We start from the raw sequence: 17987 nt of genomic DNA, 5'->3' as shown, positions 1-17987 counted from the left end.
CTGCTCCCTGCACAACAGTTTGTTAGTGACCTTGAAACATGACAGAACAGATCAGTATTGGTGTAAGTCATCCATCCGGTGGGTGTAGTGTGGGCATTGAACTCAAAAGCCCTGGATAGGAACCAAGACTGTTCCCCTGACAAGCTCTACATGACTGGGGCAAGGCACCTCACTTCTGGGTTAAGACTTTCCCTCCAAATGCTACTGTGGGAATTTACAGAGATGTGCTGATGCTCAGTAAACTCCTAAATATATTGCACATGTGCCTTAGTATTGCCATTGAAAGGCAGTAGGCTGTGGGGCAGCATTTTTCAGACTTCAGGTTGTGACCCACTAACGGAATCAAGCATATAACAAAATCAAATAAAGTAGAACAGAATAGAAAATATCAGGGTGAATGATATTTAGCAAGAATAACTATCGTTTCATGACATTTTTTGCTCTAATTGTATGTGGTGCATATTTATGTGTGTACTCAGTCCTTCGTAAAATTACTTCTTATTAGGGTCGCTATGAATCAGAATCGACTCAATGGCAGTGGGTTTGGTTTGGTGGGTTTAATGGCTGTAACTAAAAAGAGTTTAAATATATGAAATAGTGGTTAAGAGCACAGGCCCAGATTCCAAAATGCCTGATTTTGAATTCCAGTTCTACCACTTTCTAGCTGTGTAGCCTCAGGCAAGTTACTTAACCTCTCTGTGCCTCATTTTATGAATTGTAAAATGGGGATAATAATGGCACTCACCTCATAAAGTTGTTGTAAGGATTAAAAGAATTAAACCACGTAAAGCACTTAAAACAGAGCCTGACACATTGTAAATATGTGATAATATTAGTAGGTATTGTTGATGAGGAGGTAGAGCTATGCCTACCCACATTCCTAAACTATCTGTGTTCAGTTTTCACTAATGGCGCCTGTCTTAAAGGACTAGTAGAAAATTTAAATGTAATAATCCATAGACAATGTTTAACACAGCACCTGGCACACAGCAATGCTCAATAAATGTTATCTACTGTTATTCCACTATGGGGCCAGCCCAAGAGCTGTAGTTATTCCCTCTTATCCTGAAAAAGGGCCCAAAACAAATGTCCCTCCCTGACTCACCACTCCAGCCTAATTGTCGCCAGGGAAAACCCAACCTGAATCTCTCCTTTTAGAAAAACGGAAAATGTCATGAATTCTTGGACAGCCACTCTACAGGTGAGAAGAGAGGCTTGGATAATCAAAAAGGTCTGGAAACTGAATAATTCACAATTTTGTAATTCTTACTTGGTCTTATCAGAAATCCTCAATCATAAATCAAACAATGACATGCCTACTCATCCTGCTTTTTGACTGATTATGAAACTTTCTGACTGGCCAATAGCCAGGGTTGAAGGTGGAGACATGTCCTCAATAATCCATCCATGCGTAATGAAGCTCCAAAGGGAGCAAGAGAAGGCAATATTTCACTGCGGCTGGACAGATGGAAGTTGGAACATGTGTAATCATGGTTTCCTAAAGGAACTTGTGGCATCTCTCCTGCTTAGGGAAGCTTCATATAAAAGAGAAATAAGAGATTGGAGATCAGATTCTCTTCTTTGGGCCCAAGCGGATCTCCCTTCAAGGGGTGATTGGAAAGAAAAGGAAAAACATGTGGTTTAACATTAGGAAGTTCTTGTTCAAGGCTCACTTCATCCTGCTGCTATGTAGAATGTTCTAAGGCAGATTCCCCAAGCTGGGTGATCAGTTAGACTAGATAACATCTTCCAGTTGTGGGATTCAGAGATTCAGTGAATGATATGCTGAGCCCTGTCTTAATTTTGGAGGGAGGAGGGCCGTAATGACATATGGGTTCTGGAGCTTCTAGTCTGGCAAGGAAGACAGACCCGCATTCCTGAGAAAGGCCAGAAGTCTAAAGAAGGCTGCCTTGAGAATGTATCATCAGATGCCCAGGGATGCAAAGTCTGCTGAAAGTGTCCATTCTCGGGCAATGTGAAAAACAGCCAGCCTGATGGGAAAGGTAAGGAAGGCTTCCTGGAAAGGATGAGACAGTCTTTAGTAAGGAGGCAGTGTTGGTGAAAAGATGTACGTGGAGGTATTTCAGGCAGAGGGAAAGTGTGAGACAGAGCCAGGGGTGGATAGCAGGGGCCTCTGAGGGACTTGCAGGAGTGGAAGGATCATGAGACGCTGTGAAGGTGGAGAGGAGAGGGAAAGCCAGCCAGGATGGAGGCCTTGGAAGCAGGGCCAGTGTCCTCCCTGGGACTCTGCTCTGTGCAGCTGGCTGGGAGACAGCTTGTGAGCTCTACATCTGGAGAACACCAACACATCTCCATGCTGGGCTTGCAGGTATCCAAGGAGCCGTGCCATTTATAACATCGCAGTGCATGCTTCCTGTTTACAGAAATCAGGTGCAGGCCAGGTTCCAGTGGAGGAAATTGATGGAGTGGGAGGGTGGCTGTCTACACAGCACTCACATTGCTGATGCGGGAGCTGACCTCAGGTCCAGCCCCCCAGGACATTTGGGTTGGTGAGTTGAAAGACATTAGTCAGAGCTCTGCCTCCTCAGAAACCACCAGAAGGAAGTCCCATTGGACAAAAGGACCAAAGCCTCTTGTGGGGAGCCTGGGAGGGGCTGGGGCCTGACTCAAGAACCCGGCCCCTGGTGAGGCCCATCCCACTAACCCAGCTGACCTGCTGATTAACAGCTTGGGGCCCTGCCTGTCCACCCACGTTCCTGTCTTGGGAAGGCTAATTTCCATAAAGCTGGAGCTAAGGCTGCCCTCCTCTTTGAGCAGGTCTATGACTGGCCTTCAGTGTTGCGTCCCTCCCCCCATCAACCTCCTCCGCCTTTGCTCTTCTACCCAGAGGGCCCCCTCACCATGTTCCCCTGGGTCTTCTCCCCACTTTTCCCCCAGTCTTCCGCTTCCCTCCTCTTCACTGTCTTCCCAATCTCCTCTCCCTCCCTTTCTCCTTGCCTCCCAGCCAAGTCTCCTTTCCTTTTTTTTCTAAGTTGCTCTGAAAGTAATAGAATCTGAGACCACAGCATCTCCCCTAGCTCCCTTCTCCCTATAAATCTTCCTCCCCATCCTCTTTTCTCTTTCCTTCCCCAACCCTACCCCCGGTCTCCACTCTGCCCAAGGCTTTCAGGGTTCTTCCCCAAATTGTCTGGCTTTCCCCACAATCCCATCACAGCTCAGGTCAAGGACTTCTCTTCAGTCAAGGACACATCTCCTTCCCTCCTTCAGGCCTCAGCCAAGAATGCCTCCCCATCCCATCCCCAGGAATGGCCACCCTCTGGCATGCTTCATCTGGTCTTCACCCCCTTCCCACCCCACCCTACCAGAAAGCTTTGCACAATTAACCACCAAGCTTTGATGGCTCCATTACTCAGCACTTAATATGCAACTGGTACTCATTTCATTCATTCAACAAATGTTTATTAAGCATCTACTATGTGCCAAGCCCTTCGTATATATTCATGAACAAAGCATTTGTACTCATTGGTATGTTGCCGGGGTTGCATTTTTGTTCATGATCTTGGTACACGTCCAGCTTTTCTCTTAAAAATAGGAGCTTCCCAAAAAGGACAAGGGTGAATTCTCCATCCTCTGCCCTTAAACCCTGAGAGCACCTTGAAGTACCCCAAAGAGGGATCTAGAGGGAGGGGATGAACAAGCGAGTGTTTTTATGTTATATATAAATACCACCTACTGTGATTCCTTTACTGATGGCCAACAGTGGATAGGTGGGAGTGCAATGAGACAAACTCATCCTTTTTACTGGGAACATACACACCCAGTTATGAGTGCCAAACTGCACAACATAAGCAAATTTCTTATCCTCCCTAAGCTTCAGTTTCCTCATCCGTAAAACTGGAATAATAAAACCAACCTCAGAGGGTAGTTGTGAAAATTAAATGAGTTAACTAAATTAAAAATTAAATGAGTTAATGAAGTGCTCAAGAAGTGTCATTATCTTTTAAGCTTAGAAGAATAATCATAAAATACTTTTCTATGCTAAACATGTACTACTTGCATAATTTAAAAAAAAAATCATATACCCTAGAAAAACTCTTGCACAAATGCACCAGGAGGCATGGAAAAGAATGTTCATGGCACTTTTGGTCATAGTACAGAATTCTGGAAACAACCATGAAGCCATCAGGGTAGAAAGTTGAATAAACTGTAGTATGTTCGTACAATTAGTCCACAGAGCAAATGAATACAATAAAGCTACGGAAAACAATGATAAACAAAAGAAACCAGACACAAAAGAATACATACAACATGATTCCATTTATATGAAGTTCAAAAACTGGAAAACTAAACAATGTATCATTTAGAGATGCATACATAGATTAGAAGGAACCTTCATGGCACAGTGGTTAAAGCGATCAACTGCTAACCAAATGGTCGGTGGTTCAAAACCACCAGCGGCTCCACAGGAGAAAGACGTGGCAGTCTGCTTCCTTAGAGATTTACCAGTGTTGGAAACCCTATGGGGTCGTTATGAGTCAGAGTCAACTTGATGGCAGTCGGTTTGGTTTTTTGGTTTACATAGGCTATAAAATTGTAAAGAAAAGCAAGGGAATTACTAACACAAATCCAGAAAGGGGTCACTCATGGGCCAGGAAGGAATGGGGTACAATCGGAAGGAGGCACATAGGAATCCCCTAAACTACACATATGTTATTTCTCTCTAAATGTGGTAGGTATACTACCTATACATTCTTTTATGTGTATGACATATTTCACAATAAAAACAATCTTAGCTACCAGAAAGTACACATTGGCAGAGCCAAAGCCATATAGTGGCAATGCTGCCAAGTCTTCCCTTTTCATCTTCCCTCCATCCCTCCCCCCAAGCTTTTTTACTCTAAGGAAACTTACAGGTTGGATTTCCTTTTAAACCTTCAAAAATTAGCAATTAATAAGGGGACTTCTAAGTCAATTGGCAAAATAATTCTATTATGAAAACATTCTGCATCCTACTTTGAAATGTGGCGTCTGGGGTCTTAAATGTTAACAAGTGGCCATCTAAGATGCATCAGTTGGTCTCAACCCACCTGGATCAAAAGAGAATGAAGAACACCAAGGTCACACGACAACTAAGAGCCCAAGCGACAGAAAGAGCCACATGAACCAGAGACCTACATCATCCTGAGACCAGAAGAACTAGTTGGTGCCCGGCCACAACCGATGACTGCCCTGACAGGGAGCACAACAGAGAACCCCTGAGGGAGCAGGAGATCAGTAGGATGCAGACCCCAAATTCTCATAAAAATAACATACTTAATGGTCTGACTGAGACTAGAGGAATCCCGGCGGTCATGGTCCCCAAACCTTCTGTTGGCCCAGGACAGGAACCATTCCCGAAGGCTACTCATCAGACATGGAAGGGACTGGACAATGGGTAGGAGTGAGATGCTGACGAAGAGTGAGCTACTGGTATCAGGTGGACACTGGAGACTGTGTTGGCATCTCCTGTCTGAGGGGAGATGGGAGGGGAGAGAGGGTTAGAAACTGGCAAAATCGTCATGAAAGGAGAGACTGGAAGGAGGGAGCGGGCTGACTCATTAGGGGGAGAGTAAGTGGGAGTATGTAGTAAGGTGTATATAAGCTTATATGTGACAGACTGACTTGATTTGTAAACTTTCACTTAAAGCACAATAAAAATTATTTTAAAAAATTAGCAATTAATAATGCTTGAATTTTAGTGCAAATGGTATCACATTTGAATTTCTTTATATCTTCCCTTAAGTTGCTTCTTGTTTCTTTAAAATTGCTTAGCAAGGGCCAGCCATTAGTAATTTGCTCATGTTTACACATATCGTTCTTATAAGGAGTTACACTGGTAGACAAGCTAAAGTGTGTGTGAGAGGAACCTTGACTCAGCACTGTTCCCCAGACACCCAACCAGATGGCTTGCTGGGGGCACCCCTGCTCAATTGTGGGCAGTGCCCAGAACTGAGGATGAGGGTACAAAGAGCCTCAGGAGTGCTGGTCTGGCTACCTCAAACATGTAAAGTGACAGTCCATGCCATACCCTTTTCTGGATGACCAGATGGCTGACACAGTCCTTGACCCCAACATTTGTCTTGTCACAGGGTGCCACTTCTGAATGTTTTGCACAAACACACAGAGTCCTGCCTCCTGACCCGACTCTCTTTTGCTGTTTTCTCTTTTCCCATCAACCCCACTCTTTTTCTCTTCCCCAAGACTGCTTCACCTGCCTTTGCCCCTAAGGCGCAACCACTACAGGGTCATTTCACTTCTCTATTCTTCTCTTCAAGGAGGCCCTGGGTGGCACAAACAGTTAAGCACTCAACTACTAGCCAAAACATTGGTGATGTGAACCCACTCAGAGGCCTACCAATCTGCTTCTGAAGGGTCGCAGCCTTGAAAACCCTGTGGAGCAGGTCTACTCTGCATACATGGGGTCCCCATGAGTCAGAATTAACTCGACAGCAACTAACAACAATAACATTCTTCTCTTCAATTTAATTCAAACCTCTGTACTTTATGAGATAATTTTTCTAGAACCTGCTCTGTAGAAGTGGAGATAAGAAGAAGATAAAACAATCTATCGCGGTAATTACAATACACCAAACAGATATCAAATGCTGAAAACTTCCTCCAATTCTCAGCCACAAGGCCATGCAGATCAAGCCTACATCCCTCTCCAGCCCCAGACGGGCTCCTATTACCCTTGTGCCACACACACCCCTGACTGGCCCCTCCTGGTTCTCACCATCCAGCCCTCTCTGACTGTGCTCACCTTCCTCAGGCTGACTCTCCCCAACCCTAAATTCACAGATACTCCCTCCTAAACAATCTTCTCTACCTTCTTGAACTTTCCCAGGGATTAGGAAATCCACAGGTTGTCACAGCTTGTAAGTAGGAAGGCATGGCACCAGCTGGGGGACTTGGAGCAAGTCATTTAACCTCTCTGAGCCTCAGTTTTCTCATCTGTAAAATGAGGATAATGGTACATAACTCATATGGTTGATGTGGAAATTAGAGATAGTTTGTGTCATATACTGATGAACATATAGTCGGTGTCCAATAAAAAGGAAATGCCCTCTTATCAAAAAAAAGGACCTATGTTTCCCTAGAGATTCTTTCTAATTGCAAAGGGGAAAATGTATTCAAGTGATCAAATTTAACATCACCAGGAGTAGGACAACTTGACATTTTGTGCTTCCTAATGTGATACACAGAAACCCTGGTGGCATAGTGGTTAAGAGCTACAGCTGCTAACCAAAAGGTCGGCTGTTCAAATTCACCAGGTGCTCCTTGGAAACTGTATAGGGCAGTTCTACTCTGTCCTGTAGGGTCACTATGAGTCGGAATCGACTCGACAGCAGTGGGTTTGGGTTTTTTTGTTTGGTTTGGTTTGGTTTAACTCTAAGAATTACTCGGCATCCCTTATGAAGTATTCTGCCCAAAAATGTTTAACCTAAACCCAATTAACCCTTTAGAACAGCACTGTCCCATAGAAGTTTCTGTGACAGTGGAAACGTTCAATATCTGCTCAGTCCGATAAGGCAGCCACTGGTCAGGTGTAGCTATTAAAGACTTGAAATGTGGCTAGTGGCACCTGAGGAACTATATCGTTAATTTGTTTAGCTTTAAAATTTAAGTTTAAATATCCACATGTGTCTACAGCCCAGCTCTAGACTTAAAGTCCAAACCCAAAACCAAACTCAGTGCCATTGAGTCAGTTCTGACTCATAGCGACCCTATAGGACAGAGTAGAACTGCCCCCATAGAGTTTCCAAGGAGTGCCTGGCGATTCGGACTGCCGACCCTTTGGTTTGCAGCCGTAGCACTTCACCTCTACGCCACCAGCGTTTCCGACTTAATGTCCAGTTTATAGAAAATATATGGAATAGACAACAAGTTAAATCACATAAAGCCTACAAAAATTCTTGGGATGATTGAGAACACTGAATTTGGAATGGCTAGTAAATGATTCTTCAGAATTGTTCATTTTCTTGTAAGTGAAAAATGGTTCTTATTCTTAAGAAACGGTCCTTGTTCTTAAATACATGCTGAAGTATGTAAGAGGGACCTGCTATGCTTTCTGCAGCTTACCTGTCAAATAGTGGGGCAGATGGGAAAGTAAATATACCGTAATGTTCAAAATTGTTGAATCTTAGTGAAGGATCTGTGGGTGTTTGTTGTACTACTCTTTCAAGTTTTCTCTATGTTCGAAAACTCAAAACTTGAAACAGACATAAAAGACAAATGTTTAATCCCTACTGACTGCTGCTATGGTAGGAAAAATCAGATGTTTCTTGGCAGCCCACTGGACCATATGGGGGTGGGGAAATCCAGATTTGTGTCTTTGTAGCACCTTGGCTACTAATGGAATAGAAACATCTGGAAGTTATTTTTTAATACCTCAGACTTCCCTGGGTCCCCCCGCAGGTGCGCGCGCGCGCGCACACACACGCACACAGCCCACAGGTCCTCTCTCTTCCTTTTCCCAGCACCTAGCCTCCCTTCCCCTCCCCTTCTCCTGGTCCCATTCCTCCCTCCCTCCCCCTTCTCTCTCCTCCCCAGTGCCTAAGGCACTTTGAAGATGACTGTGCTGAGTGCTTCTACAGCCCAGGGGCTGGCTCCCTTTACACAGAGGAGGGTGCGGGCCAATCCACCATGAAAGCACGTTCTGGAGAGGCGTTGGACCCGACTGACTGCCCCAAGCCCATAAAGCGGCAAATTGCCCAAACGCATCAGTACAGCCAAGCCCCTTCAGAGTCTGAGCATAAATAGGGCTGGGGCGCCCAGAGGAGCACATTGGAGTTTTCACCCGAGCTCCAGATCTTCACCCTGTCCCCTGCAACCCAGCCCTCCAGAAGCACCATGACCTGCGGATCAGGATTCGCCGGCCGCACCTTCAGCTGCGTCTCGGCCTGCGCGCCCCGGGCCGGCCGCTGCTGCATCACCGCCGCCCCCTACCGCGGCGTCTCCTGCTACCGCGGCCTCACTGGGGGCTTCGGCAGCCGCAGCGTCAGCGGGGGCTTCCGCGCCGGCTCCTACGGCCGCAGCTTGGGCTACCGCTCTGGCGGCGTGACCGGGCTCAGTGCCCCCTGCATCACTACCGTGTCCGTCAATGAGAGCCTGCTCACGCCCCTCAACCTGGAGATCGACCCCAACGCCCAGTCCGTGAAGCAGGAGGAGAAGGAGCAGATCAAGAACCTCAACAGCAGGTTTGCTGCCTTCATTGACAAGGTGGGTGCCCTTGCTCACACTCTTCCTGAGCCCCCACACTTGCGCAAGGCTCAGGCTGCGATCTGAGGGGGAAGACAAAGGCAGGAAACAGCCCATAGAGTTCTCAGTCTGATGGAGGGGACAACAGAGCCAGATACTCCAATTCTGATGATGAAGTTACTATACACACCTGTAGAAATAAACTAACAAACACAGAGAGAATATAACGGAATCACAACACACCTCTCCCACACCCAGCCCCATTCAGATGAATGAGACAGACACAGAGCTGCGACAAGGCAAAAGGTGCCAGTCTAATGAGACGGTCACTTTGTTCACTCAGGACCACTCAGGCCTGGACAGTTCCAGAAGCTCCCAGCCCTGATTTCACCCTAAGTTGTTTGTTTTTTGTTTTTTTTTTTTATGTGATGTGGCCTGAGCTCTTGGTTCTGAGGGGATGTCACATGACAGGATCACCTGAACCCCAAAGGAACAATAGAAGCACCAGTACATTGATTTCTGCCTCTGAAATCCCCAAGGTAGAAGGTAAAGAGAATGGGGTACTGACTTCGCTCTGCACAGTCCCCAGAGGCATCTCCTGGTCTGAGGGAGAGGGTCAACCTTGAACTGAACTCCTGACTCCTCTCGGCCTCAAGGATCTGTAATGGTCTTGATCCAGTATTGTCAGAGCCCTGAGAACCTCAATACCTGGATAAATCAGCTCAAAAGAGCAGAAGCAGAGGTTTCCGCTTCCTTCCTTTAAAAAGAGTACTCTCAAGGTGCTTGGCTCTGTAATTTGGAGCTCACATCTATATGATCCCACATCATCCATCCTGGAGAAATCCAGCTGTTGTTCAACAGCCTATTGGAGACTTCCTCGATCCCAAACCATATGTTGCTCAGGAACTTGTTGAATTCTTTTTGAATGAGAAAACAAAGATTATGTTCAGCCTCCAACTGGCTGCCTTCTACCCACTCTCAGTCTCTACCACTGAGCCCCTAGGCTGTGAGTTGCCAGCACTTCCTCCTCCAGCAACCCCATCTCTAAAAAATCCACCTGACCCCTCCTTCCACCCCATGGCAGGTGCGCTTCCTGGAGCAGCAGAACAAGCTGCTGGAGACCAAGTGGCAGTTCTACCAGAACCGCAGGTGCTGCGAGAGCAACTTGGAGCCTCTGTTCAACGGCTACATCGAGACGCTGAGGCGGGAGGCCGAGTGCGTGGAGGCCGACAGTGGGAGACTGGCCTCTGAGCTCAACCACGTGCAGGAGGTGCTGGAGGGCTACAAGAAGAGGTGAGTGCAGGCAGACAGTGGTTCTGCTTTCGAATCTGTCCTCAGGGCCAGCTTAACCAGCCTTGCAAATATCTCTTGCCCATTTGCTGAAGGCCAGTAGCTATTTAGAGCTGGAGATTTGAAACCTCATAGCTTTATTAATTTCCCTGAGCAACTCCTCATAGACTAGAAATTTGGAGAATTTTGGTTTGAACAGGTAGCTCTCCTGGAGCTAAAGTCCATCATTTGGATTATCCAGACTTCCTCAAAACTCCTCGATTCTTTGGCCTCTCCAGGTGCATGGGTTTCTACTATTTGAAAAATTCAAGGTTTCTGAAACTTAAACCAAAATTATGGTAACTGGATTGGTAAATATGAGTAAGTTTTCAGAATTCTTGCAAGCATACCTTAGAGAGATTTGGCAAAGTCCACACAATTGCACAAATATTTATGGAGCAGGTAATCTGTATGAGGCCTTCAGGAAGCAAAGAATTTAATAGGATGCTGATATCCAGCATGAACTTCAAACTACAGGGCTGTGGAGGATTTCTCTGTGTCTGGGAAGCATGCCCTTGGGCCTCCTTCCAAGAAGAAGGAACATGGGGAGGGCCCCTCCTAGAGCAGGACCCAACGTGCTCAGGAGGCGGAATCTCACTCAGACCCCACCCCTGCCTCCGGAGAGGGCCTTCTCTAGGGACATGAGGGAAACCTAATGCCATCTTCTCCCCTTGCCCCATGTCAGGTACGAGGAGGAGGTAGCCCTGAGGGCTTCAGCCGAGAATGAATTTGTGGCTCTAAAGAAGGTGGGTGTCCATCTGTTGATTCTGTGTACAGAGGCCAAGCTGGGCACTATGGGTATGGAAAGTCCCCAGTGAGACTCTGCCCTCAAAGGCACCCAGGCTGATGGGGACAGTGGCACAGGGACCCAGGACACAGACCTATAGAGGGTGGGGGAAAGAGTCAGAGAGTAGAGCTGAGCACAGTCTGGGCAGGCTTCCTAAGGTGTGAGGAGAAAGCCAGGCAAGAGTGAGGAATCAGTGCAGAGGGAAGAGAGGTGAGGCTATCTCAAGAGGCGATGTCCAATGTGAGGCTTGCATTGGAGTGGGAAAGGATTGACTTGGGCCTTTGAACAAAAAATAAGGGTTAGAGAGCCCCAGAGACCCTGGAAGACAAAGGATAAGCAACTGCAGAAAAACAGGAAGGCTGTTTCATGGCATGTGACTCCTGCGTAGTCAATCAACTTTAATACAAGTGGACTCCTGGTGGCCTTGAAGAAGACAGAAAAACCTTGGAGACAGAGAAGACTTAGGGAGGATTAATTTATTCCTTTTCAGACTCCCAAACCTCAACGAAGGGGGTTTGATCATGCCAAAATGGAGGACTCATTTATCAGGAGGTGCTATCTTGAAAGTTAAGATGAAATGGATGGGTGCATGGGGCTAGGATTGGTCAGAACAGGGGGACTCATGGTTGTCTGGGCTAGTCAGGGCAGGTCCTGCCCAGAGACAGGGGGATGGGCAAAACGACCTTCTGAAGTTGCTGTGGACCCACAAAGGATCTCATGTCTTGTTCTTTCACAGGAAGTGGACTGTGCCTACCTCCGAAAGTCGGACCTGGAGGCCAACGTAGAGGCTCTGACCCAGGAGATTGACTTCCTGCAGCGACTGTATGAGGAGGTGAGGGGGCATGACCGAGAGAGAAACCCTGGAAGCCAGTCTAGAAGAGAGGGACTCAAGCCTAGAGCTGAGGTGTTGGACAGGGGTTTGGACAGGGAGTGGCAGTCCATGAGTCTGTCTGACAGGGTAGGGGCTGGAGATCAGCAATGGCTGTGAAGATTGGGTTCAGGCTGTGGTGTATGGGGCTGTAGTCTAAAGTTCCTGCCATCTCTCACCTTCTGCCTTAATCCCTGAAGGAGCTCCGGGTCCTCTACTCCAACATCTCAGACACCTCGGTCGTGGTGAAGATGGACAACAGCCGGGACCTGAACTTGAACAGCATCATTGCCGAGATCAAGGCTCACTACGATGACATTGCCAGCCGCAGCCGGGCTGAGGCTGAGTCCTGGTACCGCAGCAAGGTGAGTGACACAGGACAGTTGCCTCCTAGATATGGCAGTGGGAGGGTAGAAGATATACATTAGAAAAGGCTTCTTTTGGCTAAGGATTCTGATGCCTAAGACAATTGTAGAGAGTCCCTCTCCAGAGATGTGTAAGGGTAGGGCAGACAGCCCTCACTGGGGTGGCACAGGCAGGACTGCGGTGTGTGGTTAAGCAGACTGAGCACTGTGCAACCCGCGCAATCATTCCTGGTATCCTGATGAGCATCCCTGCTTTCCCACAGTGCGAGGAGATAAAGGCCACGGTGGCCAGGCACGGGGAGAGCCTGCGCCGCACCAGGGAGGAGATCAATGAGCTGAACCGTGTGATCCAGAGACTGACGGCTGAGATTGAGAATGCCAAGTCCCAGGTATGGGTCAGCCCATGCCCAAGACCAGAGAGGCTGGGGCCTCCCCACGGTCACACAGCTAGTGTGTGCACAATCTGCATCTCCCCATTCCTTCCCCAGCCCATTTACATGACTAGAGTCCCTGGCAGTGGTCACTCAGGGAGACCCAAGGGATAAAGGAGAGAAGGCCCTGTTCCTGGGTTGTTTGTTCCTGGCTGGGTGGGGAAAACTGAGCAAATCCAGGAAATGGCCAGAGAGACCCAGGGACCATAACCCATCTTGTTCTCTTCTGGGCCCCCAGAATTCCAAGCTGGAGGCTGCAGTGACTCAGGCTGAGCAGCAGGGTGAGGCAGCCCTCAACGATGCCCGCTGTAAGCTGGCTGGGCCGGAGGAGGCCCTGCAGAAGGCCAAGCAGGACATGGCCTGCCTGCTGAAGGAGTACCAGGAGGTGATGAACTCCAAGCTGGGCCTGGACATTGAGATCGCCACCTACAGGCGCCTGCTGGAGGGCGAGGAGCAGAGGTGGGGCCCATCCCTGTCTGTCCCAGAGTTTCCCATCCCCATCCTTTGCACAAAGGAGCCCTGGTGGTACAATGGTTAAGCTCTCAGCTGCTAATTGAAAGGTCAGCCATTCAAACTCACCAGCAGCTCTGCCAGAGAAAAGACCTGGTGATCCAGCCCTACAGAGACTAAACTACAGCCTAGAAAACCCTATTGGGTGGGTCTACTATGTCCTATAAGGTTTTTTTTTTTTTTTTTTTTTTTTTACTATGTCCTATAAGGTCGCATAGAGTCAGAATAGACTGGACGGCACACAACAACATCCCCTTGAGCAAGCCCTACCCTTGCCCTTGGCTGAGCAATCCTGGGGAAAACCCAATTATTTATTCCTTTGGGGAGGGGACAGCTGGAGAGGGAGTGTTCCCTCAGACCCTCTGCTCCTACCTCCTCCACCACTTGTGCACCCACCTTCCGCCAAGACTTCCAGGCACTCCATCAGGAATACTGGCCAAGTCACTAATGTCACCTTTTTCTTCTTCCCCCTCCAGACTATGTGAAGGCGTTGGGGCCGTGAATGTCTGTGAGTAGTTTAGGCCCTGTGTGGAAAGGTTTGCTGTGAGGGAGGGAGGGGAGAACCTGGAAGGAGGGCTTTCACTGAGACCTAAATATGAAAGTGGGCTGGCATTAAGGCCAGAGGTATTTGGGGTCAGACACCAGGAAACGCTTGGCAACTTTGAGACTAGATGGACCGGGAGTTGTCAACTAAAGGAGCTCCTGACTTTAAATCCAGAGCTCAGGGCTTGTGGAGAGGTAGTTGTCTAGGAGGTGGGATGACTTGCTCCCCAGAATTTTGACTCAGGCTTTGGGGTTCGCAGGTGTCAGCAGATCCCAGGGCGGAGTTGTCTGTGGGGACCTCTGCGTGTCTGGCTCCCGGCCTGTGACAGGAAGCACCTGCAGCGCCCCCTGCAGCGGGAACCTGGTAGTGAGCACCGGAACGTGCGCCCCCTGTGCGCCCTGTGGCCCCTGCAATTCCATCACTTCCTGTAGCCTGGGCACTGGCGGTGTGGGCTCATGCGGCGTCAGCTCCTACGGCGTGGGCTCCTTCAGCGGCAGCTGCCGGAAGTGCTAGGCACCCCAACCCAAGCCCTCGGCCGAAGCATCTCTCCCATCCAGCCTCCCTCTGGCGCACTCGGCTCAGCCCACCCAGCCCCGCCCTGCCGAGGGGACCGGAGCAAGCACTCAGCTGCTTACGTCGCACTGTTGCACTTTAAAGCGTTCATTCCACTCCCTGCTTCTCATTCCTCTGCGTGATGCCCTCCTCCTCTGCTCTGCAGCCCTGTGTAGAGAAAGGCTACCCCAAAGAAAAGCCTCAGGGGCAGGCAGGACGAAGCCCAGGACTCAATCCTGAGCCCATGGCCAGAGCCCCCAGTCCCTTCCGCTCTCCTCTGCCCTGTTCATCTCTGCCTTGATCTGTGTTTCCAATAAATCAATATAGTCAACCCTGGGCTTTGTTGCTGTCTCTGTTAACCTCTTCCGGAGTCAGGGTTTGGGAGGGCCCCCAAAGTCCCATGGAGCAGAGAAAGGCCTAGGCCTGGGTACAGTCTTCTATCCCTGGGCTCACAGCAGTCTCAGATTTAGCAAGGGCCCCAACATGATGCAATTTTATCCCCACACCCTTAATGATTTTATCCATGCCATTTTCAGGCATCTTGCAGATTAAGAAACTGAAGCTCAGAGATGCTCAGTAACTTGGGCAGAGTCCCACACTTGGTGGTACAGTGGGGCTTCAGCCCTTTGGGTAGCTCTAGTTCTCGTTTCCCTAAACCACAGCTGCCTCCCAGAAATCATCCCTATGCACATCTGCAAACTGATGGATAATGAAGATTAGATTCACCCATCACTCAAGACTTAGGGAAACACCACTCATTTCATTTTTAGTGGGGAAGACTCATGCCTGAGCGGTTTATTGGAATTCTTTAAGGGTAAATACAGAAACATGATTTAAACTTTCAAAGACCTTTGACATGGCTGTTTTTTTAAAGGAGTCCCTTCCAAGCTTGGAGACCTGTCATAGCAGATAAATTGCCTCAAAGACAGAAAGCAGCACGCACCAAGATGATGATGTGGCATAAAGATGAGGGCAGACTCTGGGGCCAGGCTGCCTGGGTGCAAAACCAGGCCCTGTTCCTCCCTACCATATTACCTTGGGCAATTTACTTACCCTCTCTGTGCCTCAGTTTCCACATCTCTAAAGTGAGGATAATAAAAAGAGAACCTCGTAAGTTTGTTAGGAGAACTGAATAATTTAATAGACGCAAAATGTTTAGACACAACTCTGTTTGCTGAAAGCGAAGAGGGCTTGAAGCACTTGATGAAGATCAAAGACCACAGCCTTCAGTAAGGATTACACCTCAACACCAAGAAAACACAAATCCACACACCTGGACCAATAAGTAGTGTCATGATAAACAGTGAAAATATTGAAGTTTCAAGAATTTCATTTTACTCGGATCCACAATCAATGCCGATGGAAGCAGCAGTCAAAAAATCAAAAGATGCCTTGCATTGGGCAAATACGCTGCAAAATAACTCTTTAAAGTGTTAAAAAGCAAAGATGTTACTTTGAGGACTAAGGTGTGCCTGACCCAAGCCATGGAATTTTCAATTGCCTCATACGCAAGGGAAAGGTGAACAATGAATAAGGAAGACGGCAGAAGAATTGATGCTTTCAAATTATGGTGTTGACGAAGAATACTGAATATACCATGGACTGCCAAAAGAACAAACAAATCTGTCTTGGAAGAAATACAGCCAGGATACTCCTTAGAACCAAGGATAGTGAGACTTTGTCTCTTACTTTGGACATGTTATCAGAGAGATCGTCCCTGGAGAAGGACATCATGCTTGGTAAAGTAGAGGGTCAGCAAAAAAGAGGAAGACCCTCAACGAGATGGATTGACCCAGTGGCTGCAAGAATGGGCTCAGGGTGGCGCAGGACCAGGCAATGTTTCGTTCAGTTGTTCATGGAGTCGCTCTGAGTCAGAACCGGCTCGATGGCACCTAACAACAAAAAAAATGCTTAGACAATGCCCGCCATAAAATAAACACTATAGGCATTTATCACTAGTATTATTCTTTTATAGAATAAAGAGTAGAAGTCCCTGCAGGATCAGGGCCAGGGCTGGCCTCTTATAAAACTTATGTCTGTTATCGGACATTGCAAATAAGAGAGAGAAGTAGCCATATCTACAAGGGCCACTGAGCTCCTTCCTGCAGGAAAGTGTCCCCGACACTTAGGAAGATCTTACAAGGGGCTGTGGGAGTAGAAATGTGGCAGCTCAGCTTCACTACGGACCAAGGTGAGTCCCCAGCATGCAACTTTACAGCAGCGTGAATCTCTAAACATCTAGTCCCAGGCCCAGAAAACTGGCAGAAATGGAAGTTCCCTACCCTCACCCCACACCTCATGGCAATAGAAATAATTGAGAAAATTCAGGCGGGTACAGGGAGGTGTTCTAAGTCTGAAAAGACAAAGGAATAAGATCAAGCCAAGGTCTCCCAACCACTAAGGTAGCCCCGCCACCTCCCTGATGGAATTCTGAGCAGGACAGAACCCTTGGAAGAGTTCCAGAGTGCATGATTGTTGTAACCAGCGCCTACGCTGTGACACCACACAGCTCAGAAGCAGTCCCTGTTGGGAATCTAGAGCTGAAGAAAGAGCACCGTCTCCATCTTTCCATCCCTCCTCTTCCTGAAACCAACCGCAACTCTAGTCCAGATGGACTTATCTCTGGCAACTGGCCTCTCACTGGTCTCATCAACCCAGCTGGGCTTTGATGACCTGCCATACTTGACTCTCTCACCCTCCCTCCACCTCTGCCACTCTCCTACTTCCCATAGGTTCCCCCTGGACAGGATCAGGCAGAGGCACAAGGATGAATGAATCAAACACATGTTGAGTAAGGCCCGCAATGTAGAACAGTGAAGAAAACAGTACAACTCCCTGTTGTACTGTTGAATGAACCACCTCCCTTCTTTGGGCCTCTGTATGTTCATTTGTGCTAAGATCCATTACTAATCTGAAGCTCTATTAATATTACTATTATTACTAGGAGAGGTGGGACAGGACTAGGTGAGGTGTCTCTGAAGAAAGGGGAGCCTGTGAGATACAAAGGCCCAGAGGTGACTGGAGAGAGACATCAGATGCTGGGGAAAATGACAGGTCTGAGCGGCTAGAGGAAGCGGAGAGCCCAGGCTCCATGCAGCTGTGCTCTGTGTGTGCATGCTGCCAGTATATTTATTCTGCAGGACTTGGTGTCTGTATGGAGCTGTCTGTGAGTGTAACTGTGTGATTGCAGACAGGTACAGGCACATCTCCAGGCAGCTGTGTGGAAACATGTATATGTATTTGTGGGTGGGTCTGTGAGGCTTTATGTATGCGAGTGTGATTATATGGTGAATGTCTGCCTATGTATGAAGAGGGGGATTGTGTGGGTATGTGTGGATGTCAGTGCAGTGGGGATGCACCAGTGGACTCATGTGTGCAGGTGAAGTGGGGTCACAGATGGAGA

At 48.1% G+C, this 17987-nt stretch overlaps 1 protein-coding gene across 1 annotated transcript; it reads left to right on the top strand.

Annotated features, from left to right (window-relative positions):
* The first annotated feature begins 8850 nt into the window (after nucleotides 1–8850).
* Nucleotides 8851–14545, top strand: LOC126075453 (keratin, type II cuticular Hb1-like). The gene is made up of 9 exons (XM_049883206.1): nucleotides 8851–9219; nucleotides 10283–10491; nucleotides 11213–11273; nucleotides 12051–12146; nucleotides 12383–12547; nucleotides 12811–12936; nucleotides 13217–13437; nucleotides 13965–13996; nucleotides 14292–14545. The coding sequence occupies exons 1-9, from the start codon at nucleotides 8851–8853 to the stop codon at nucleotides 14543–14545; spliced, it is 1533 nt and encodes a 510-aa protein (XP_049739163.1).
* The last annotated feature ends 3442 nt before the right edge of the window (nucleotides 14546–17987 follow it).

This window comes from Elephas maximus, chromosome 4 (genome assembly GCF_024166365.1).
Source record: "Elephas maximus indicus isolate mEleMax1 chromosome 4, mEleMax1 primary haplotype, whole genome shotgun sequence".
Classification (NCBI taxonomy): Eukaryota; Metazoa; Chordata; class Mammalia; order Proboscidea; family Elephantidae; genus Elephas; species Elephas maximus.
This window is presented reverse-complemented; position numbering and strand designations above follow the sequence as displayed.

Bases quoted from the DNA above. Each gene is read 5' to 3' on its own strand.
- LOC126075453 (XM_049883206.1), top strand. From the start codon at position 8,851: ATGACCTGCGGATCAGGATTCGCCGGCCGCACCTTCAGCTGCGTCTCG. The intron at 10,492-11,212 runs GTGAGTGCAGGC...GCCCCATGTCAG, and splicing joins CTGGAGGGCTACAAGAAGAG to GTACGAGGAGGAGGTAGCCC. The intron at 12,548-12,810 runs GTGAGTGACACA...GCTTTCCCACAG, and splicing joins AGTCCTGGTACCGCAGCAAG to TGCGAGGAGATAAAGGCCAC.